The 26,636-nt window shown below is 29.2% G+C and overlaps 1 protein-coding gene across 2 annotated transcripts in view; it reads right to left on the bottom strand.

Moving 5' to 3' along the window:
* Nucleotides 1-18,673, bottom strand: part of LOC107437077 (BTB/POZ domain-containing protein 9) — a 157,221-nt gene extending 138,548 nt beyond the window's left edge. The window contains exons 1-2 of one of the 2 annotated variants that reach the window (XM_021144206.3): nt 18,550-18,673; nt 14,803-15,002 (exon numbers count right to left, since the gene is read on the bottom strand). In XM_021144206.3, coding sequence (XP_020999865.1) covers nt 14,803-14,981 — 179 coding nt within the window. In that variant the 5' untranslated portion in view covers nt 14,982-15,002; nt 18,550-18,673. Of the gene's footprint in view, nt 1-14,802; nt 15,003-18,457 lie in introns of both variants that reach the window. The other variant, XM_021144207.4, reaches the window with a different exon arrangement.
* Between the last annotated feature and the right edge of the window lie 7,963 nt (nt 18,674-26,636).

Below are 26,636 nucleotides of genomic sequence, written 5' to 3'. Positions count from 1 at the left end.
ATAATACACCCGTAAAGAGTTAATTGCACTAAATTTATCGATGTTTTTCTTTTTCAAGTTCTCAATTTTTAATAGTTTTAAGGTTTTTAATAATTTTAGAACAGAAATAATAAAGTTTTTTTTTTAAATTTGAAATCAAAAAAAGTTAAGACAAATGTTAAACTAGCATTTACTTTCCGTTTATACTTGACTTTTTACGTACCAATTCCAAAATCGCATATTTTGTTACAAAACCCAACCATAGTCCTAACACGCACGGCTATAGCAGATTAGTCCATATCATCATTATATAAACTTATTATTATAAGTAATTGTGGGATTAGGTTGAAAATTATTTATCAATATACGTAACAAATCTAACTTATTAATGTATCGTTATCTCTTAACAAATCTTAAAATCTCTTTCTAACACTTGCGAGGTAAAAAGGACCAAAAACATGGATTAAGAAACCAAAACAATTTCAATCAACCAAATCGTTTTCCCCGAATCCCTAGTTGTTATTAATATTTTTTTTCTAAACCACCAATTCCTAAAAAATCCTATAACTCAAACAATACGCGCAAAAGAAAAAACTAATTACTTTATAAGCCTTCTTTTTGAGAAAAAAAAAGCACAAGTTAAGAATTTTGACGAACGAACACGTAACTAATTCCAATAAAGCAGTAACACAACCAACTAGATAGTCACGATGGCGTTAAGAAGTCATCAGAAAATCATTTGCGCGTGTAAGAACATCTCATCGGCCTAAAGCCAAAGGGAGAAATATACCATCTTATTCTTTTGTGACCAGTGCCATAGAATCGTTAGCAATCCTCTCTCCCCACGAACAAAAGGAAGAAGTGGACTAGAAGAAAAAGAAATCGCTTTTGGACCATCGTTACTTTCCTAGACTCCCTTGCCCGGTCGTTAAAGGGATTTCCACCTAAGTGGAACCTGGAGAAGTAGAGATTAGTGAAGCAGGTACCTAGTACAAGGTACTGCGCGTACTGGAGACCATTAGGGCGGTCTCCTCCTAATTGCTTGTGTTCCCTTTTCGCCAATGATTCCAATTACCCACCGCCTCTGTCGTTACTGGTGGAAGTTGGTTGGCAGTGCCACCTTAGTGGTAACTTCTCTTTAAACCATTCGAACGACAAGTGGCACGCGTTAAGCTTGGGCCTTGGCGCTAAATACGTTACCTTTAGGGTAAGTTACTGAGTGGAAGTTAGAAATGAAAATCGAATCACGCCACTGATGTTGAGATGAAACGTAAACCTCAGAAGTTCACTGCACAAGCTCTTTAGAATGGTTTTTCTAATGAGTATTTTCACAAGAGAATATTGGCTTTTCGTGCACTACATATGATCACCACAGAAATAAAGTAAGCTAATTCCATTCACTGAGACCATTTATGAAAAAAAGAGCTAATTTATCAAAAACCAAAGCCCACTATTAGAAATTTCGGAAAGCACTGAAGCATAACTGAATGTCGATCAAATTGGCAGGAACCTAAATATGGTACTAAATTGAAAAAATCATACTTCTTGATTCTCGATTCTATGATACAACTTGAATGGAAACTTAGTTCCATATTAAGTTTGCAGTCATTTTGCAGAGTTTTATGGCGATGTTTGATCTACATGGTGAAGGCGAATCGAGAAAATGATGTTGTAGAAAATTAAAATACCGTAAAATTACCAGTTAGTTTATAAATTTAAGTGATACTTAATTCACCATCTCCGGAACGAGAAATTTCGAGTGCAGGTTTTATTATTTTGTTTTCACTACTTGTCAAGAAATAGATTTCTAGGTTTAAAAGAAGCACATGTCACATGACTATTTATCAGTTCATAATGCTAATGTTATTTGGTGATCAATTTTTTCACCTAACAATGCCAACACTATTTCAAAATGCAAATTTAAGCACAAATATCTCCTTAAGTAATAAACCGATTTTTCAAAATATTACTTAGATGTGAAGGACTGGCTTAATGAAATAAAGTGAAAAGTCATGTTTTTTAAAGACATATTAACATCGAATTCATCGGCATCGCTTTTACATCATGCGTGCTGTAATCTAGTGGAAGTCCCCCTCGAATTTCCATTAGATTACAGTACAATACACACCCTAACAAACTATGGCCAAGCACCTTGCCCCGTCCATCTTTTAACAGCAATGGCAGAAATGACACAAATTTTTGCCCCGGTCAGACAACGTGGGTAGCGCCTGAACTGGTACCTCTCTCTCCAACGTTCCACACAGCAACCAACAAGAAAACTTTTAGTTACGACACGTGAACCTTACTGTTTATACGCCGGTTGTTTTGTTAGCTGTCGTGATCGATATTACGAACCCCGGGTTTCAAAAATGCGGCAAATCATTTATTGCAACAAACTTTTCACACAAATATATGATATAATTGATGAAAATTTTGCAATATTTTAGATTGTTAGTTCGAAAAAGGGTTATACATAAATCGGCTCTAATTCTGAGATATTTGAGACAGAAATTATCTTCTTTCCTGATAGAAGTATCACTTTTGGATGATAAGCCACAACCCCTTCTTTAAATCTGATAAAATTTAGAGGAAAAAATTTCGAAATTGATTTTTTTTTTCAAATAAAATACGTATTAGCAGCTGAACTTAACTTGGCTGATAAGATAGCTCAAAAAACAAAAATGTAAGGGTATGTAATTTATCTAAAGCAAACTTTCGTTTGCCTCTGCGTTTTCCTTATTTTAAAATAAATTCTTATTTTATATTATTTGCTCATCTACAAATAAATATATTTTCTTCTATTTTCTATAAAATCCAAAAAAAGACAATACAAAATACAATTGGACATTGGATATCAGTCAGACAGAAAATTAGTTTCAATTAAAGATGAAAGAAACTATTATATTTTACAAGTGTATTTCCTAATTTAATATTACTTCAAGAACGAAAAGAAAGCGAAAAATACACATCGGAAATTTCATATAAAAATCAGAATATAAATTTACGAAAGTGCATTATAAATAAACAGAATATATATATATCAGTATTGAATGAGCTATTCAAATAAATTTTATTAGAAAGAACGCAGTCATGCTCTAAATGTCTTCCGAAAGCGAAACTATTTGCTAAAAATGAATTTAATCCAATTACTTCTTCGAATAACGATAAAACATACATTAAAGATAGTATAAAAATAAGTTCCGAATATTTTTATTTGATTATGAAATGGAAAAATTTTATTATCATTACACTCGATGTTTTGATAAAGGTACTTTTATATTGAACGGGAAAAAGAGCGCTTGTTTTAAAACAATGGAAATAATTCCTAAATTAATATCATTATTATGATGAATGTTACAAGTGATTTTAAGAGACAAAGTAATTGAGAGTCAAAATAAAATTAAAAAAACGTTCGAATGAAGAGAAACGAAATACACTTTTGTTTGATATTTATGAACCTAAATTAATTAAAAATTAAACTGAAATGTTACCTAGAATTATAGGAGGAAGTGAAAAAGACAGTAAAAATTTCAAAAATGCAAAGTGCTGCTTTGTATTGGCACCTGATTTTTTTTGGTTTTTTAAAATTATCAAGGATGATTTTTAGAAAATAGGCTGCAATTAAATTTTTTTCGAAGAATCTAAAATTTTAATACATATTAAATTAATATAATTTTTAAAAATATATGCTAGTGATTTTTAAAAAAAATAATGGTACAAAGGAATGTTTACAAAAAAATAGGGGGGAAATGAGATTTATTGTGTGCACGTATTTCAATTAGCGAGATTTTATTTTTTTAAAAATCCACCATTATATTTATTAATTGTTACTAATGTCTATTCGATTACCCCATTATATTTCTACTAAAACAAGACAATATATATTTTATATATATCAGCCTGATTCTTTTCTAAAAAATTTTCTATACTAACTTTTATTGTCATCAATAATTTATTTAATAAATTTATACATATACACAAAGTCAATGTAAAATTACTATCGATTTTATTCTTTGAGTATAAAAGATATGCTTAAAAAAAATTTACGTAAATAAACGCAGACACTTCGTGCATAGTAAAACTACTTTAGGGTGTTCTTCACTAGCTAAAATTTAGCATTTTTTGAATATTTTGTTTTTAAATTAATATTAACAACCTTTATTTCTTTTACTCGATTATGCACAATTTTAACAGTTAAAAATTTTCTAAAACCCATGACACTTTCTGTTGTTGGCAGAGAGTATGATTTTTAAAAAATAAAACAGTCACAAAAAATATCGTTATAATTTATCAAACTTTATAGGAGAGCTTCGATGCCATCAAAAAATATAAAAAAATTCAGCGTTAAATAAGGTAATGAAGATGTTAAATTGAATCATATTTTCGTTCAAACTGGAAAATAAATTCTGGCAATCAAGCTTACAGAGTAATATAATATGGTTCAACTTATCCAGACATTAAGCAAATTTGAATCTTACTGCTGTCCAACACACTTTATACTTTTTAACAATATACAATAAATTTTATAAAACTTGTTGTGACACTAGAACTATTGTTTGGTAGCAATTGATAGAGATAAGGTAATATTTATAGGAACATCTGACAGTTAAAATAAACTAGAGTATGTATAATGTGATGTATGTAAACAAGGGCAAACGCCTTGGTACATCTTATTGGCCTATCTTAATGGGTAAGGGGGGTGACCACAAATATGCAAATTAATTAGCGAAGATATTTTACGTTGCAAAATCAGGCACAACAACAGATTTATTCTGAATAAGCATGCCTTTTTTTCGACTGATTCTGATTTCTGACCCCGAAAATGTAAAGGGTAGCTGCAATTTGAGAAATATGGTCTCCATAGTTTGTTCAGGAGAACGATCCAAAGTTTGGGCCTTATAACGTTAATTTTATTTTTACCGTAATTCGTCATATCTCGAGAATTTTTTTAGTGAATCTAAACATTCTTGCCTATAATTATAAAATACGTTCATCCAAAGATAATTCCAAGCAAAAACTAATTTTAGTAAATATTTATTATTTTTTTTAAATAATAGACAAAAACGTTTTTAATTTTAAAGTACAAAAAATTTTCTACATCATTTTAAAGTAAGCAATTTTACAAGACAAAATACAATTTTTGAGCAAAATCGGTTAAATAGATCCTGAGAAATCAAATTTTTGAAAATTTCTCGAGATATGCCGAAAAACGCAAAAAAATATAATTAACATTATGAGGTCCAAAAAATTCATTTGACTTCCTACCGATTGATTAAAATAATCAGATAATACTTAAAGCGTAAAACTTGTCATACAGTTGCCTATTATTTAAACTATTTTGCTCCTACGTATTACTAGAGTATCAGAGAATGGCAGCTTATCAACAACTAATATATATTATTTTGATTAATTAATTAAAATGAACGTAAATATTTAAGATAAACAACCTCTCATTATCACACTGCAGTTTACCATTCAAATTATTTATCAGTCCAAACTCAATGGGAAAATATAAATGAAGGAAAACTATAAATTAATTTATTTCAACTTCCATAGAGTGATTCAATATAACTTTAACAAACTGATTCCAGATAATACACTAAAAATTTACGATACCTCCTTACATACACTATTTAGCTGATTTCCTACGTACTTAGTACAAGAATATAAATTAAGGAAAACTATTAACTAGGGATGTAACGAATATTCGGCCACTATTCGGTATATTCGGCCCTCTTGCAGAATATTCGGTTGACCGAATATTCTTCAAAGTATTATTTGGGAAATTATTTTTCTACTAAGTTTTTATGGTGGGGGGGGGGGGAATTTTAAAAGATTAAGTAACGAATAATCTAAAATCGTACTTTTTAATTTACATAATTAGAAATAGTTTTTTTTTACGCATCTTTGTTAAGTTCTAAAACTTGTTTAATTTATATTCTGAAAGATACATGGAAAAGCGAAATTTGTTGAATTGTAATTAGACTACTTCATAGGATTTTTAATTGCATTCAGACAAGTCAGTTCGTTTTTTTAACACTTAGTTTAAAAAAATTGAGAACATTTTCTTTTCTTTTTTAACTAAAGCGAAGCATGTTAACGGCGTGTTTCGAATAGACTTAATTCGTTCACTATCACTTTTTTTCTTGTACAGTAAGACAGATAACTAGTAACATAGAATACTGTGATTCCCAACTTTAAAGTTAAATTTCAGAACCAAGAACAATATTTTTTTTTTCTGTTTCTCTAATGATTTTTTAACTGATTCCTCTTTTTATCAGTGTTTTTATCATGACAGCTTTTTTTAAAGAACGTTACTAATGAACGTTATTCCTTTATGCTCATTTTTTCCTAAAACTACAGCAATGTTTTTTTAACATTCAGATTAAGATTAAGTTGAATTAAAATTTTTAGCATTAAATCTTTCATTTAGATTAAGTTTAGTCATTATTTTTCCATAATGACTAAACTTATTTCTGTATAAAAAAATATCTATTAATGATTTTTTTTTTTTAAATATTGCTATTCGGTATTTGGTCGATTTTTTTGGCCAAAAATCACTATTAGTTACATTCCTACTACTAACTACTAATTTAATCTTGCACTGATTGATTAATATAGCAGAATAATACTGCATTTAAACACTGCTACTTATGCGTAACTATAAAAGTATCAAAGAAGGAAAGCTATTTATTTCAATATAACTTTGTTAATGATATCGATCGACGGCTCACATTACGGTAAAAGCATCCCTATGCTCCTTTTATGCACAGGAAGATCAAAAATGCATGAGAGCAAAATCTCGAAATTGAATGAAAATACACTAAAAAAAATTTAAGCGCTTCTGCGAAGTTTATGACGTATGTTCCGTATAACCCCCGAAGTAAGGATCACATTGCCAGACCTGGTATAGGACATAGCCAAGTGTATTCTATACCTTTCTGCATATTATCATGAGGCAGCTTACACACAATTTAAACTAATTTGCGAACACCTATTACAAGAGTACCAATTTCATTTACGATTGATAAATCAAAATAACCAGATAGCATTACCATGATAACTAAATAAACTATTGCGCGCATTATTATTAAGAGAAGATCCAATAAAGAAAACCATCAATTTCTTTAATTGAAATTCAAATAGATCTAATTGTCTTTTTCTATTAATCAACCAATCACATAACGATAAGATTTAAGTAAAAACGAGCACGCAAAACACTTGTGTGTGTACGTTTTCCAATAAACAAACATACAGGTGAGAATCCATACGAGTAAAAGCTGGATCGTATTTTAAAATAAAATTGAAGCGTTCCCGTGAAGTTCATGATGCAGATTTCGCAGAAGATGCCCAAAGTCGAAATTAAGGATTACATTATCTGACTAGATAATACAATACTATACCTTGCTGCATATTATCATATTGAAACTTCCAATTTAAACCATTTTGTGAGCATTTTTTACTAGAGTATCAAGAATGTATACTATTAGCTACCTTGGTTGGCTTTTTGCGAAAGAAACTAGTTATAACCGGGAAAAACAGGAAGAAACTAGTTATAAACGGAAAAAAAAGGGCAGAAACTAAAATTCATCTTTTACAGTTCTAGCCAAATGCCAATTTACCAAATGACATTTTTATTTAAGTAGACTAAAAAATGTAACTCCATTTCATCATTGTAAAAACTTCATATAATAATTAAAAATTTACTGTAAAAAATAGTTAAAGTTTTTTATTACATTATACTCTACAATTCAATAATTTATTATCGTTACCTTTTAACGTAACTAAAGCCACTTCCAGAACATTTTTCGTTTTAAGCTTTGATTTGTGTGGCAACAGTTAACAATCCCATTATGTAAAAACTAACAAAATCTTAATCTTTGCTGTATATACGAAGCAATATAATTGGTTAGATTCACTGACTCATAAATGTAAATAACTATTTCTTTAATAAAAAAAATCATAAAATGCAAACAACATCTTGCCTTTTGTTAGGTATTGACTACTACAGAGTGGAAACAATGTAATATTTGAGTAATAATGGTCATAATAATATACACAAACTGTACTTGGGTTAACATTTGTTTTTCTTATGCAATGTATGCCAATAATTATTTTCTTGTCATTTTCTGAGTTTCTGCCACAAATGTGACAGAAAGGCTTTTTACCATGCCGGTTTTTACCAATGGTTTTAACGCATTGATCAAAACCTGGTAATCTGTCAGACACCAATTTATTTCGCTTTCTATTGATTAATTAAAATTATAAGATAACATTACAGCTTACCGTGGAAACAATTTTGTGCGAACTTATCAAAAGAAGATCCAAAAAAGAAAACTATTAACTTCTTTAATGGCAACTTCAAACAGCCCTAATCCTCTTTGTCTATCGATCAACCAGTCACAAAACGAACAGACTTAAGAAAAAAACGGACAAGCAAAGACTCTCCGTGCACGTTTTCCAATAAATGGACAGAAAGATAAAAATGCATACGAGTTAAATCTGGATCTCACATTGAAATAAAATATGAAAAAAATAAATTTTTGAAGTGTTCCTGCGAAGTTCATGACGTGGATTTCGCAGAAGACCCGAAGTAAGGATTACATTGTCAGACCTGGAACAGGACATCGCCAAGTGAATGCCATATAATCCAAGCCCTCGCTGCATATTGATTATGCAATTTGTTCACAGGACGCCACTCAAACGTCCAATTCTTGAATAGCTAATGCCATTCCTTCCCGCCTTTTGGAAAGGAGATCGCTTAAAAAGGGGGACTTTTTGACGTGCAAAAATGTCATTAAGGTTTCTTTACCATCAAAGGACTCAACTTCTGAAGGTGACCTGCGGGGAAGAAAAATCTATAACATCGTTTCTTAAGACATGATGCGGTGTTGATGTGCAGACAAATTCGATATTTATTCGATTGAACTCGCTTAAAATGTTTATTTATCAAAGTTGGGTGGAGATGGGATCGAATCTAATAATTTTTCGCCAAGAAATAAATTTAAGAGCACGCCCTTTCATCGCTTTTGATGATGCTTTTAAATTGCTTTTCCCGCTATCCGAGATCAATTAAACTCATTCAATCTCGGATTTTCCTTTTAGGGTGTTAGTATTTACTTTTATTATCTTTCATTTTCATAACCATACACACCAAAATGTATTAAAATTTTGTTTGTAAAACATTCTAAGTTTTATTAACAAATTAAAAACTATTTCCAGAAACATATTGGTTTTTAACATAGATGTGTAATCACGAATGTAAGTAATGCTGAACAATTAACTCTCAATTATGCTCACGTACACAACGCATAATTCAAGAAATTAAGTGCAAAAAAAAGTTGAAATAAAAATATTTTTTAATAAATAGTAAAGATGTCACAGAAAAAACCTTTCCCGGGTGTTGAACTTCGGTTCGGAGCTTCTTTTAGAAATGTGCCATTTTTAATTTCCAAATTTAGAAATTCTCAATTAACAGAAAGTCACACTTTCTTTTAAAAAAAAAATTCTAAATATTAGAGCACAACTTTGTACTAATTTTTAAAATATCTTTCTCTGTAAAAAAAAATCTAAATTATAAATCTTGCATAGAATACTAATTAGTATTTTTTTTTAAAAATAGTTTAGGATTTAAAATTTTAATTATATAATGATACAAATATAGCTTAAGCATAGAAACTGAAAAAGTTTTGTTCATTAAAACAATTAACAAAATAATGTTTAAAAACGTAGAAGTATGCATCTTAAATGTTGATGAATTAGAAGAGAAAGAATAAAAACATATTGTTAAAATAAATATTTATGACAGACATTTAGTTCCTATTCAGACACTGTGTGCAGGCCCTATTTGTCAATAAGATAATAGGTCCTTGACCTTACCTTCAAACTTACATCAATTGTAGTTGTACTTTATATAACAATATAAATGTGTAATCTAATACAAAACTACTGTCATTAATCTGTTGGGGTGACAAAAGTGCATTGAAATATTAAAAGTATAATATCAACTAATACTAAGCAAACAAAATGCAACTTTAATCATAATTAATTTCAAAATTGGTCTGTAACTTGCTTGATAGTGAATTTCAAGTCTACTAGAATTTCTTAAACGAGTCCAGAAATTACATAAGCACAATTATAAGAAGGATAACAAACCTTTTTACCACTAATTATTGCATTTCACTTACACTTGATATCATTTATTATTATTTGGCCTTCAATATACCATAGTCAGGCTAACAGCAATTTTGTTATTATCCATAAATCACATCGAACAAAATAAAATAAATATTAACTCAATAGCACCTAGTAGCTTTTTGAAAGGACAGTTCTTCTTTATAAAAAAGAAATAAAATGGTAGCACAAATGTTTCATAAATTTAAATTTATTTCACAAAACTAACATAGTTTTATCATTGATAATATAATATTTATGCTTGGTTCTGATTTCACAGCACAATGCTTTTTTTCTGAAATCTAAAGTGGTAGGTAACAAATATTAATATGCACTTGGCATAAATAAATATGCAGTATAGTAGTCTCTGCTTAATGTGATCACTTTGGGACACAATGATTTTGACAACATTAACCGATTCAACGAATGATAAGATATATTTTGTGCTAAAAACGTGAACAAAAACCATGAATAAAGCACAAATAAAAGTAAAATGAACATACTATAGTTTCAGTTCTATTAATAAAAACCTTCCTCCATGCCTCAGAGTTTCAAATGATGGTAAAGAAAGCAAAAAGACAAACACACGCAAAGTAATTTTACCAACAGGGACAGAAACACGCTTGCACAAAAAAATAAAAAAGGGAGATAAGAAACGAGTGCGGAAGGATTTGGCGGGAGCCCAAAGGTGCAGCAGATTAAACTAAAATAGATTTCCAAATATTGGAAAATGGTGGAATACAGGAAAGATCATTAACTAATTTGTAAGAATGTTTCAAAATATAGAATGACTCCCAAAAATCAAGTTCAGAAGATGAAGAGCAGTGTTGAATGATTTTAGCAGAAAAAAAAAATCAAACCTGTGATTTGAATTTCAACTATGTAGAGGGGCAGAAGATCAGCTAATGTCTTGATTTTAGATATATCTTTTGTGTTGCTTGGATATGTCTTCTGTGTTCTTTTAAGTCAAAGTTTAAGAGTACATTTAGTTTGTCAGTTTAGTTTAGTTTGTAATACAGAGACTGAAAATATATTTTAAAAAAAACGACTCATTTTATATTTAAGTACTGTACATTTCATGTGAAATATAGAAATTATTCACAATGAAAAGAAGTCATAAATTTTTGATTGTTTAAAATTTTTCTCAAGAAGCTTATTTATTAATAGTATATAATCGTTTTTTTTTTTTTTTTTTTTTTTTTTGAAGTCATTGGAGCGATATTTCATTCCATTTCAACAGAGGATGAGAGATGTTTTGTGTTGCAGCATTGAGTTAAATCATTTTTGTTAAACTGCCATTATAATTTTAAAGATCAGATTTTTTTTTTAAATGAAAAATCAGTTTGCCCGTTAAGTTCAGACATATTGGAGAGTTAGAAAATTAATAGTGTTATAATCTTCCAATATTCAAGATTTTATTTCCCTCATTTTGTAAAAAACAAAGATATTACTTTTAATGATCTCTTATGGTGTCAGGATGGATGACATCCTATTATTTACATACTTGATCAAGCTTCTGAATTCTAGCAGTAACTGTAATTTGTACAAAGTTTTCATTTGAGAAAAAAATCTCTTTTGAAGCAAAAATTTTTTTAGAAAAGTTTTCATTTAATGCTAATTAACTTTAAATTTTGAAGTGCAACATTACATCCCTAAGAATTCACTTTGATTCTTCAAAGATGATTTAGTAGTCATCATATGATTTTTTATTGGACAGTTTCAGATTCTCAAAGTCATGAAAACTTCTTGACCTTTCACTGCATTAGGTGGTGATATCCACATCCTCTGATAGTTACCAAATATCAAAATTAATCAATTAGATTAAATCTGAATTTTCAAAGGAGTGGAAGACCCCTCAATGCTCCTATAGGTACATAGGCAAAATGTCGGGTAGTTTGCTTGTTCTTGACAGTAACAGAGCCTAACGAACAGCATTTTCAAGATAGGTAAGAAGACACAAGAGGAGTTTCTCGTTCTTTGAGGGCAGGGGATCTTTGCACGCTGCTCTAAATGTCAAGCTCAGCAGGCCTCTGCCCAACACATTCTGGTCTGCTTAAGTTTTCCAGGGAGGACTTACACACTTCTCCCCTTCTGGCTCTTGATTTTCAGAGGGTTAACGGTCTAATGGATCTTGGCTGACTTTGCCAGACAGTTGGAAGATAAGCCGAAACAACAATTCTTGAATAAAGATAAATTATTCTAGATTGTTTATTAGTAACTGTGCCCACCAGAATATGTCATAAGTATTGATACTTGGTTATGGCTCTACTAGATTATGACACTTATTGACATATAATTAAGATGCCCAATTTTGATTACAATAATGCTGCATGATTAGCCCTTATCCGATCATACATTTATCTTTTGTGAACTTTTAATTTTATTCTTTATGAAAAGAAATTAACAATTAAAAAATATGTCCAGTTACCCAACGTTCATATCAGACATTGAACTTATCAAACATTAAACAATATTTCTACATCCAAAGAAATTTAAAATATAATTGCTAAAAGTAATCTAAGACAATTCTAAGTAATTCTAAGACAGAGAAATCAAAACAACATAAGCAAGAGAACTTAATAAAATAATATTACAGAATTTAGAAGTTAAGAATAAAGTTAAGAATAAGTTAACAGAAATTAGAAGTTAATAAGAATTAATTAGGCTTAACTTTATACTACCACAATGATGGGACAAACATAAATTTTTTCTTAATTTTGTATATGCTTGATAGGTGAAAGTCATTGAAATCCTATCCTTTTTTAACAAACTCATCAGATTCGGAACTGATACTTAAATTAGAAATTGTAAATAAAAATTTGATTATTTTTAAAACTTCATCCTCAGCAGTTTCTTTTTTTGTAAATGCAACAGCCTTCATTTTACTGACTAAATAAACATTCTTGCGGGGGGAAAAAAGAAATTACAAAAAAATATCAGCATGTTTCAGCTTCACAATACCTCTGATTAAGATATAGACAAATAAACTTTTATTAATGTCATAGTTTTGATGTTCACTGGAACATTTTATGACAATTGATTATTTAAAACTAAATTATTTCTGACTTGATTATACTCCGTTAACTTCTTGACTTAGTGTAATTTCAGAAAAAAATTTTTGCAAACCAAACATCCTGCTGGTTGGTTCAAAGGTGATAAAAATTTGATCGGAACTTTTGGTTAGAAAAAATTTAAAAGACAAATAGCTGAAAATGACAGTACTTAGAAGAACGATTTTTTTATTTTTAGGTGTAAAATTAAAAAGACATTGCCTTGATAAATTTTAACTTTTAACTCTTAACTCAAAATGTGAAAGAGTAATCTAGCATATTTAAACATACAGATACTTAATATAAAATTGTTTCTTCATAAAAACTGAGCATCTCTTAAAAAAAATAGTAACATAACTTTGCATAAAATTTTATATGTAACAGAAGTTAGAATATAAGGAGTCGCTGCTATAAAGGACCAGTAACAAAAAGATTTCAAAAGCACATATACATTTTCATTAATCCAATTCTCATGCTCTAATTAGATTTTCTTATACTCAAAATTTTATAAAACAAAGAAAGTTTTCAAAATACAATATTTAAAATTTTTGAAATATTTAAAAATTAAGTTTTATATACACATACTGAAATTTTATTACTTTGTTTAATAGAAATGTTGAAAGTTACATATTTATCATAAATAGAACATGATATTGATTATGAGTAATAATAAATAAATAAACCAAAATTCAATAAAAAAAATTAGAGAGAATGCTTAGCATTCAAAATTATAACGGAGAAACACAGACCAAAACATCAAACCAAATCAGTCAACTATTCTTTTTTTATGATTAATAGTGATCAGTTGCTAATCCTACAAACAATTTGGACAACTAATTATTATCACATGATGGTCTGAACCAGATTTTACTGGTTTCAAATCAACAAACCGCCAAGAATTTTATGCAATATAACATTTAAACATATATTTTCCACAACTCAATAATCATGTAAACAATAAGAATCAACTTCAAAATATTGTTAAGTTGATAAAAGTATTGTAAAGTTTCAAATTTTATAACAAACAATTTTATCTGCAAAATAAAATAATAATTTTCCCAAGTTGAAACAATGTTGCAAAATATAAAGGTCTTTTAGAAGTACCAAAATGAAATGCGTGAAAAAAAAAAGATCAAAACTAATCTGGAAATTAGACTTATCAATAATTCAAATCAAAATCCAATTTCGGCAAAGTAATGGAAAATCAGCAGTATTTTTATCCGTTCAGTTAAACCTTGTTTTTTTTATTTCTAATGAGCTGCACAATCGGTCTTGCCGATGAACAGACCTAGTGCGTTCTCCAGAGGTGATATCCACTATTTCAGGACCACCACAATGGGTGAGATATCGTTGGTCATGTTGAAATGCCAAGAGCCAATAAGGCACTCCAGGGATCCTTTACATGTCGCATAATCATACGGCATGGCCGCTGAGGATTTTCTGCTTCCCGAAAATCCGGTGTCTGGGCCGGGGATCGAACCCGCAGACTTGGGCTTCAGGAGGCCGACGACAAACCCACTGCGCGACCCAGACACTTTTTTCTTTAATTATAAATTATTACATTTTAAATATTTAAGTTTAAAGAAAGCAAAAAAAGTACCTTGCTCGCATAATAAGTCTGTGGGCATAGATTGGCACTTCTTCTCTTCCAACGATAAAAACAATGTCTGCAGTATCTCGATCTTCAATCAGACGTTGCAGATCATCTAACAATCGTGGGACTCCTGCAAGTGCTTTATCAGCAAAATGTATTGCAGATGGTGTAACTCTAGTACCCATGTCTCAAATTAAATATAACACCTGAAATAAAAATATTTATCTTAATGCTAAAAAAGGATTATTTTTATGTTTGGGTATAAAAATAAGATAAAGATAATGTAGATAACGAAAAATCAAAATAGTTACAGATAATAACAGAAGTTTTCATGAAGTAAGGTGGAAACCTTAAAATAAGATTCATACATAATATTCATGAAACCTATGGCACGATCTTAAAATAGAAGAAATTACAAGAGTTACTGTCGCTGTATCAACAGATAGCAATGAGACTCTTGCAATAGAACTACAAGAAATCTGTCAACCGGTTTTTGCTAATAAGATTTAACCAGTTAACGGCTTAACTGCCGCGGGCATATATAGATGTCTTGGCCAGACGACGCATTAACTGCCACAGGCGAATATATAAGCTTTCCCAAAGTAGGATGCTTGGCATTGCGCTGCTATAAATACAGTCGAACCCCGCTATAGTGAACCGTCTGCGGACTCAGTAATGTGTCCACTATAACCGATGGTTCACTATATCCAAATTTTCTGAATAATATTTTTTGCATAAGACAGTTGAATGATTGAAAATCGGCTTTGCAATTTTGCATAAGTTATTTAAAAAATTATTAACTAATTAACAGATAATAAAGCAAAAATTGCTGGAAAAAGTAATTACGTCGCTAAATATTAGTTTTATTTTCACTTTTTATGAAAAAAAATTGTGATTTTTTACTGAACACAATTTGATTTTAAATTGAGTTCATCAATTTTCTTATCTACAATGTGCAAAGAATGCAAGATTTTTACATTCTGAACAAGATTTCGAACCATCTTAACAAAGCATCTTCTACGTTTTCTCTTTCAGCTCCACGCAGTTTTTTCGATGAAACCATGATTTTGTCGTATGCCGCAAGAATTGCACTTCGATTTTTCTAAATGTTTGAAACTGTAGATTTTGACAAGGAAAATTCCTTACACAGTGTCGATTGATTGGTCCCATCATCAATACGCTTTACAATTTTAATTTTGTCGTCTATCGAAAACGCTTTTCTCTTTAGAGAATTTGCCATTTTCACTGCTTTTGAAATAAAAATCTTGTCTCAAATAGATAATGAAAGAATATGAAGAGAGCAGCTGTAGAATGAGTTAAATTGTTCCCCTTTTTGATTGTCAAGGGGTGATTTGTAAAGAATATGGTTTGAACAGATAAAAAAATTCCAAAAATTCAGCAGGTGGCCAAGTTAACTAGTTGTAGAGCAAGCTTGGGGAAAAGAGAGAAAGCGAGGCTTCTCAGGGAGGGGGGAGTATAAGATAAATTATCTGTTTGACATTTATTACAGTATAGTTAAAAGTGATAAGCATAAAGGTGAGTAATATGACACATTTTATAGGAATGCATTCATTTTCAGTCCCAACACCTACAAGTTTAAAGATGGAGGACTGAAAAAGATATTTAAAGAAATGAAATTTGAGTCCACTATAACCGAGTTTCTAAGTTCTAAGCTGTTCACTATAAGCGTTAAAAATAACATTATTTAAATAGGAATACGGACGGGACCGCTAAAAAAGTTCACTACATCCGAGTGTTCACTATATCCCAGGTTCACTATAGCGGGGTTCGACTGTAGAACTACACCAACGACTTTAGAATGCAGTAAAATGACCTTGAAAGTGTTTGCAATGAATGTATTACCAATTTCGGAGGAGGGGGAAGGAATGTGTTGGAAAAGTACCGTATTTATTGCTTGTGTGTTTCTATTTGAGTAAGGTCAGGTTTATTCTTCTTTCGCTTTCGTTTCCCGTGCATATTTGTCGTGAATCCCGCTATCAGTGCAATGATTGTGACGTTGGTTTATGTGTCCAACCATGTTTCAGGATTTATCATATAACATCTAAGTTTTAACCTTTCCTTTTTCTTCTCTTGTGAAAGTAAGCTGTTTTTAAATTGCAACGCGTGCATCTTTTTACCCTACCAAAACACCGCGTAACAAAGCGCACTTGAGCGAAAATCGGTGGCACTGGGGAGTGAATCGCGTACATTTTATTCGGCAGGTTAATAATAAAACCTGTTAATAAAAGTTAACAAAAATTTTCTTATGTTTGCCAACACTTAATATTGTTGCTAGATTATACATTTTAGTGCTATTTAAATATCTAGATGGTTATAATAATTTTACATCAAATATCAATTATTAGAAAATAAATTTTGAAACAACTGACTTTACAGGAACATGAAAATATTTTTAATGAATATATATATCTGCACATAATAATAAATTCTTTATCAATTGTAATAAAATAACTCAAAACAATGAAAGTAAAGCATATATGACTCATTATATCAGATACTAAATTTAACTTAGCCACATAATTCAATTTTTAATTGCATAGCTTTTAGAAGTTCCTAAAAAATATTCATATACATGTATTATGAAATGACAGCAATAACACTATATATTTAAAAATATTTGCAGTACCAAAATTTGCATATATAATGCTTTAAAAAAATCTGTCGTTTCATTAAAATAAGTTTCAAGGGAAAAAATTTCTATATAATGCCTTTAAGTAAACTAAGCAAAACCTATTTTGGATGTATTTCCCTATCCTCATCAGCCACGCCAACTACAATCGCAAAGGAGCCAGATTGACTTTGAACATAAAAATTTTTCAAATAAAACCTGTAGAGGTTTGCCCGGGGCTGGCTAAGAGTTATAACCTTCAAGTAGGTATTTTTCTGCAATGTTTTTTTGGTTTCTCGAGGGTTGCTGCCCGGTAGTTTCCAAAACTTAGCAATTATTCTGTCACAGATCACGCTAGGGAAATATTCCCCCCGTTCAAAGGCGAAGAAAAGCTGGACAATTTTAAAAAACAAACTTATTATTATGACAGTAATCAAAAGTATTATACACATTAATTTTTAAAACATCTCAAACGTTAAAACTAGACAATTTTAAAAAAGAAACTCATTATTACGACAGTAATCAAAAACATTATACACATTAATTTTTAAAACGTCTATTGATTTCAGTAACTAATAGTGTAAATTTTATCAGATATACATGTATCAGGTAACATTTATAAATAAAATACTGGCATAACATAAGAAAATATCACACATTAGAAGTACAATGTTAGCAATGCAAATTGTAAAGCAGACTTTCGCTATAAGTATAGAACGAAAAAAAATTTAAAAATGGAGAATAGGATAAATGAAAGGTAAAATATATAAATAGATTTAAAATATAAAAAAAACTAACTTAAACAAAGCTGCAAATCTTAGCATTGAATAAAACTAACAAAATACAAAACATAAACTTATCAACGAGAGAAAAAAAAAACGTATAAGCTTTTTTGCATTTTAAATAACATTTACATGTACAAACATATATAAATTTAAAAATAAATTTTGAAAAGAAAAGCTTTCAGCTATAAAATAAGCAGACAAAATCATAGTGTCGAACGGAAACACTGGAAAAAGAAAATGCTAATACTTATAGCGATGAATGGACGATATTATTAAAACTTTATAGCGGATTTAGATTCGAGAAACAAGTGAGATACAAACAAATTTTAAAATTCTTACATTAAATAGCCCGGCAATCACAGAAATTTAAACCATAATAAGGAAACGTCAAAAATGTAAACAAATTTTGACATGGACTTTCAAACAGTTACAGTTAAAGCAAAGTACCTCTCAAAAAGTGAAGTCATAGATGGCGCTACATGTCTTTCAAGCAGTGCTAATGGTAACTTTTCTCTAAAGAAACAAGCAAAATTGTTAATTTTATCGTTAGAGACAGAAAAAAAGAAATTAAGCTAAAATGAAACGGTTGTCCTGAGCTGATGAACTATCTATAATGTAATAGATTTAATAAAATTCTTCTACTCATAGATGCTTAGTTAATAAGTCATGCAAAAACGTCCAGTGCTTGATTCAAGTTTAAACTCATGTGCATTCAGTTAGTTAAATTTCAACATATATTGCTTACTTCGTTCATGATTTCGAATCACTTGTACATCAAAAGAGCTAGAAAACTCCCAATGCAGAGGAATATCAATTCGCGAAAAAGAAATAAAGAAATTAGAAAAAATTGATGACCAGGCTCCGCTCCATTACTACGTTTTCCGACAAAAATATACTCGATTTGCATATTAATATTATTATATTTACTGAAAATGGAATTATTATGAATATTTTAAAATATTCTGAAAATTAGTTTCCTTCACACATGTTTCCTAAAATTTTTCTTTATTTTCAAAATAAACCCTTATTTTTTGCCGAATTTTGAGAAATGCCTTAAAAACTTTTTTTTAATCATTTAAAATTTTCAATTTAAAGTGGTTAATTTTTAATTAAAATTATTTCAAAAGATGCTGCTGAAAATGCTTCAAATGCTATCGAAAATGTTGCGAATTTTAATGAAAATGCTAAGACTGACCACTGGCCATTTGCAAAATTTCCTAATTTTACCATTTATAATTGTAAAAATACAAACAATCTGCATTTTATAGCTAATAACTTCATTAGCTTCAAAATAATATAAATAGGTAGTAACAGTCGATATGTTTTAAGAGCTCTGAACTAGCGCCCATTTTAATTTAATGTTTAAAACATATTATATATCTTATATTATCAATAAATCGATAAAATATGTTTGACAACAATAAAATCCAAACATATACAAATAATTTGCTTTTCTGCTTGTTTTCTCTTTTTTGTTCGTAAAAGTAACAATCACTTTTGCAAATCTGTATTAAATTTATTATGGTTATAAATTAATTTTTAATTTATTATTGAAAAATTTCTGGTTAATGAAAATTATTTTTACTGCATGCAAAAAATGCTTAATAATTATTAAGAGAAAAATACACATTAATCTATCAGTAGAGGAATAAAGTTTTCTTTTTTTTCTCACTAAAATGTTACTTGAAAATCACACGAACAATTTTGCATCATGTCAAATATGCTAATTTATACTTTATATATATATATATATATATATATATATATATATATATATATATATATATATATATATATATATATATATATATATATATATATATATATATATATATATATATATATATATATATATATATATATATATATATTCTATTAAAACTTTTTATATTCTGCGGGGAAAAAAGCCAAATAAGTATATGATTTTACAATTATTACAATAAATATAAAGATGTTTCAAGAGTTAAAAATGAAGAATCTAGCAGAGTAACGATGTTACAGACTTCAAAGTTGGTATGTGTTTTGACTTGAACAAGTAAAAAGATGAACACAGCAGTCTCCCAAGAACAAGTTTTTAGAGGAAAAAACTATGTTTCACTCAGAATTCGAAGATGCCCTGTTAGATGTTAAAGTAAAAATCAAATCTAGCTCTTATTGCACCACAAAGTGTTCCGTTTCAAGGAGGTCACACGGTCCCTAGCATTTATCAAAAAACCCTGGTTAGCACTGCACTTTAAAACCACTAATATAGAAAGTTCTTTTATAAAATTCTGGCACATAGGTATGTGTATTTCAAAAAAAAAAAGTGGATTTTTTTTCTTTCAAATTAGGTTAAAAAAATTTGCTTTTAAGAAAACTTTTATCAAATTTCCACCCGTCTCCAGTAGTTCAGGAATCCGGACAATTGTCTCTGCCCCCCCCCCAAAGACTTTGTTATAAATGACGAATCGTGAAAATTTCATTCATTCTCAACTAATCTCGCTTCATTTACCCATTTATGTGACAGCAGTTTTTTCCCGCATGTAGCTCATAGTTATTAAGTAACCTTAAGGTGACTAAGTTAAAAATTGATTTGCACATTTTTTTCTCAATATTATGAGTAACTGATTTCTAATAAAAACGTGTTAGCTTTATTATTAATTATTACAGCTCTTAACTACGCTATCTATGAGAGTAAACTGATTTCAAAATTTTATGAAGCTTCCATACCTAAAATGTTACAATCAGGGTCCGATATATAGATTTCGGAGCCCTGCGCATAATACCACTTGAGAGCCCTAATTTAATAGTAGGCATGCATAATTCTTAATCACAATATCGAAAAAAAAAATTTTGAGCAGCACCAAATTTTTAAAAACCTACAGCCTTCGTTGGAAATACATCATACAGATATTCAAAATTTAATTTAGCTAAACTATGAATAAAGTGTTAGAATTTAATTGATAGAGTAAGAGTTTGTAAGAGAATGCTGAAAATAATGTAAGAAACGAAATATTTGTACTAGGTACCTAATAAAGCATCTATAGACTTCTAAAAATTCATTTGTAAGATTTATTATTTATTTCAAAAAGCACTATTTATGAAGTTTACTTGAGGCAATAATAGTTTTATCATAAAATTATTATTAACAAAGACGAAAAGAAAAATTCTGAGGCCCTGAAAGTTAAAGGTCTAACTAGTTTTTTAAATAAATAAACATGAATATTAAAAAAATGTACAAATCGAAAAACGTTTAAAACAACGATAATTTTTAAGAAATGATTTTAAAAAAATCAGGGTAACACAGTGGTTGCAATCTTTTTGTTTTTCTGCTTCGTGTAGCTCCCTTCGTGAATGACTTGGAAAACATTCAAATAGGCTCAAAATAAATTGCACATTTGACTTCAACGCCTTAAAATCTATAATTATGAAGAGAAAAAAAAGTTTTTTGATTTCTAAATTTTTTATTACCCTTGATATTATTTCCGTGTAAGCCTCATTTTCGGGTGTCCGAGGTCACTCAAAGCAAAGATAGCAGGCTTTTTTCTTTTCTTTTCTCTCTCTTTTTTTATTTTTTTATTTATTTTTTTGAATTTTTTATTTTTTTGAATTTGCCCGTTTCCAAGAAGTTCACTTAGTAGATTTTTTGTGAGTGTTCTAGTCTAATCAAGCTTGAGATCGCTAATAATCTTTCTTTGTCTGAAATATGACAAAATTTAGCATGACAGAGACATATAAATCCAAAACTTGTGAAGACAAGGAACAAATAAAATATATTATTGAGCTAACTTATTTACAAATATAATATTTCTTAAATTTTAACAGCAAATAATATTTTTTTCTTTTTAACTGTATCATAACTGTATTTAACAGTTTTTTGTATATTTGTTTAATTTGAACGTGCTAAGAAAGTAAGCATATGAAAACTTTTTATGAATCCGAGCCCACCCGAAGACTTCTTTCAGATTCGGCTCATCTCCTCTCAAACGTGTGAGGTAGATAATTTTAATTATGAAATTAGTCACAAGAACATAAGCATAATTTCTTAAAGGATTTTTTAATTTTTGCTTATTAACTTTTTTTAGTCCAAATTAATGTGTAGCAACAACTTAGATACTACACCCCAATCTACTTAGACATAAAATTTCACTTAATGTTACTTAATTTATCCACATAAGTTTAGTGCTAGACGTTTTTGTTTCACTAAAGCTAAAGAATAATAATAAAAAAATAAACTTTTACAAAATGAAAAGAAATTCTAAGGCATATTCTTTATTATTTATTAAATAATTAAAAAATAGACAGTAATGTCGATATTTTTTTCGCAATATTTTTATTATTTGAGTAAATAGGAACTTTGCTATGATGAAAAATTAATTTTGTATGCATTTATAAAATTTAATTCCTGTTTCTGTAACGTAGGACTAAGTAAATGCATATGCTTGAATTCAAGTACTCTTATACATGGATTATTAACGCAATTTAAATAATGCAAATAAAATCTACTGGAATATATTTATTATTTTTCTTTTAACTTTAAAATTTTAGGAAATTTTGGTAAAATTCAATTTAAAGTTTTGCTGGGATCTCAAGTTTTCTTAAAAGACTACTGCTATCCCCGGGTCCAGGGACAGTTGCAGGCAATTCGCTGTTTTGTATTCACGCTAGAATAAATAAATAAATAATATCAATAACTTAAGCTTTCTTGCATTTCAAAATCTAAAACTATTCTATATAAAAAAAAAATTGATTCAACCTTCAATTCACTTAACATGAAAATAAATCTGATATGAATTTGAAATATTCTTTAAAATTAAGAATAACGTGGTTAAAAAGAATGAAAGAACAAAATTATTTTGTATTTATAACCTATCATTTTCACCAGGCATACAGAACGCTTTCCAACACTTTTTTTACTGAACTAAAAAATCTTAAATAATCAGAACTAGAAAATTTCGTTCACTATTAACAATGTTTCAGTGGATACCATTGAAATTTAATGGAATAACATGCGCTATATTAAACCCACATTTTCATTAAGCTGCATTTGGGCACAATTTATTATACAAATAGTTATTCACCATCTAAATTAGTTGGATTTAATTATACAAATTCAGACGAAAGTAAGAATGTAGTGGCGTGTGACGTCACGTGTGACACGTGTGACGTCAGTTCCTAAATATGCAAGTGACTCCCCGTTTCAAACGGAAACGAAAGTAAGCGTTTTTTTCTTTAAAATAACTTCATAAATAGCACTCTTAGAAAAGTTTTAAAATGTTTTCTGAGAATTTTGAGGCTATTTGAGGATGCATTAAGATTTTTTTTTAAAAATTGACTGTAATTGTCCATTGTCCCCGGGTTCAGGACAGTTGAAATTCCTAAGGCCGGATCCAATTGAAATTCCTTTCAAGAAGAAAGATGCCTTTTATTTATTTTTGAAAACAGAGTTTCATTTTGTTTGTATTCATATATATTTGCAATATTCCACAATTTAAGTGAAAGAATACCTCACATTTAGTACTTATTAACAAAAATGTAAATCAGCACCTATTTAGTTTTTAGTTAAAATTCTTACGAAAAAAAATTGTAAATGGATATTTTAGTAAATTTAAGAAAAATGATATTTCAAGAATCTAAGAAAAACCATTTTGGAAAGTCATTTTTTAAAAAAATTCTAAAATAAGAAAATTAGTCTTTTTAGGCAGGGGCTTGAAAAGACTATTAACTTGACACCCCTTACTAAAAAGAATTTTGTCCTGTATGTAACCTTGGCTGCATTTACACAATATATATTCACACAAATTAATAACTATTTACTCTCCAAATATCTGCTTTTTCATCCCATATTATTCATTGTGTATTTACTGAATATTATTATTTACACGAAATACACTATAAGCATTCAAATAAATTTAAAAATATTTATTCTCAAAAAGCTTATTCTCTACGTGCCATATAACATTTAATCGAGTTACATTATTTACTGTTATTACACTACATACATTCACACAAGTTAAAAAACATTAAATCTCGAAAATATAAAATCCTTTTCGATGTCCCATATTACTTACTGCAACTACACTAAATATGTTCATACAAATTTAAAAGCAATTAATCTCCAAAACCCTTTTTCTGCGTCCTATATTATTTACTGTAAACAACAGATGAAAACACAAAGAACTTTTCCAGAAGTGAGAAAAATACCGCCTTCTGTTTAACAAGTTCTGAATTAAAAGGTTCAAAGGGAAGTTCAGGAGCAGCTGAACCCATGTTGACACTGCTAAATGCACCTAATGGGAGACCCGTTAAGTCCAGGTGGTTGCATAATTAACGCGTACATGGAAAAGGAGGATGTACTAAAAAGTAAACCCACTTCCCTCTGTTTCTTAACTGTGAATGAATCTTTCTTGCTCCAAAAACTTAGTTTCTGCGAAGTTTGTACTCAAGTAATAGGTTCTTCGTCTTGTAAAGTAGGTAATTAGATGACTAAAGTGGCTGAAAATGTAGTTTGTAAATCAAGGTGGAGCTTGAAAATGGGTTATGAAAGAAAATGAATAAACTGAGCCTATGTGAGTATGGAATATGTTAAAAATTCAATAAAATAGGAGCCAAAACAAAATCATGCACTTTTCATTTACTTTTATTTTTCTCAATTATAACCTATTAAAATTCTTTTATATGGTTCGCTGGTACATTTTTTATGCAGATAGAGGCATGGAAAAAAAGATTTCGTAGAGGAATGGTAGCTTTTGAACATAAAAATTGCTTTTAAAGTGACTAAAATTTATTATTCAGCTGGATTAAGAGTTGCCATATCATGTACAGCTTTTCTTGATCTTACTCTAATGTTGCCCTTTGAAATTACTTTGGGGGGAGGGGGGGAGGATGAGGATATTTATAAAAAAATATTGTCGTAGAAAAGAAAACTTTAAGATTGTCTATCCTTTTGAGATCAATTATTTAAAAAGAAAATAATCGTGAAGCTGATAAAAAAGAAAGCGCTGGAATAATTCTCACATTTTAGATCAAAAATCACTGTAGTTATTCTAAATAATTAAAGATTCGAAATTCGAGATAACAAAACATCTCAATGGCTGCTTGCAAGCAAAAGGAGTCAAACGGCATTCTACGAAATCTACATAGTATGGGAACACCACCCAGAACGTGTCCGAAAAACAATTTTTTGTAAACATTTTCTGAAAGTTCAAGAAAAATAAAATGCGAAAATTACTCACCAAAATTCGAACATTTGGAAAATTATAGTGCTCAATACGTATTGTGTGAAATGCTACACATACAAATCTTCGAACTTCAAAAGTATTTCCCAGAAAATCAGGTTTTTTTTTTAATCTCATTCCATTGAAGCAGCTGAACCCATTCATTTGATGTCATTTATTGTTTATATGAGATTATACATAATTGAATTCTATATTGCGTAACGTATTTTTTTTTTTATCTCTACGGTTTATTTTATTTTTAAAAAGTTTATCGTTTTATATGGTTTGAGCAAAAGTGAAACTTTTTAAACTTATAAAAAATAAAATAGTGGTGTGAAACGCAATTGAAATTTTAAGATTCGCGTGTAATGCAACTTATACAACTTTTTATAGGTCACTAAAATTTCTCCAAAAATTAGAATCATTTGAACACATTATTTCACAAATATGTCAAAAAATTATAAAGCGCATTGTGCCAAATATGACTCAGATTTGCTGCAAGTTTAATAGGGTGACAAGTTGAATTATTCATAAAATTATACATTCATTACGTAAAATTATATGAATTGAACAAAAACATAATTCATTTCAACCCTTCATTTTTATTCAATGTTGAACCAATTTTACTGAGTATAAGCTTCCAGAAAATGCGAAATATTTTTTCTAGAACGATCAAGGAATAAATACGTTTCTGATTCCCTAACTTAGAATTTCGTATGATCATTTAAACTTATTATTTCACATACACGTTTAAAAACTACAAAAAGTATTAATTGAAATATGGCTCAGATTTGCCTGCAACGTTAATAAGTTACTAAATTGAATCATACATCTTAAATTTCATTACACGAAATTATATACAAGTTACGGAAAAATGATTCAACTTAACATTTTATTTTGGTACTATTCAACATTGAACCATTTTTTTAGAATGTACTATAAGCTTTCAGAAAATATGAATTATTTTTGCAAAAAGTTCATGGAATCGCTTCTAGTTCCGAAAATTCGCATTCCGAAAAAATACTTGAACACATTATTTCGCATACACGTTTAAAAATTATAACGACAGTTGAACCAAATTACTGAAAAAATTTTCTGCTATCTTAGGTTAATAAGTTGAATCGCGTCAATTTCGTTAGAGAAATTATGTACAAGTTGAGCGGAAATATAACTGAATTTAACACCTCATTAAGGTATTATTCAACGCTGAACCAATTTCTCTTAGCATAA

Source organism: Parasteatoda tepidariorum, chromosome 3 (genome assembly GCF_982258835.1).
Source record: "Parasteatoda tepidariorum strain Cologne lab strain chromosome 3, Ptep-v5.0, whole genome shotgun sequence".
Classification (NCBI taxonomy): domain Eukaryota; kingdom Metazoa; phylum Arthropoda; class Arachnida; order Araneae; family Theridiidae; genus Parasteatoda; species Parasteatoda tepidariorum.
Note: the sequence above shows the minus strand (reverse complement) of the source record. Positions and strands in the feature narration are given on the sequence as shown.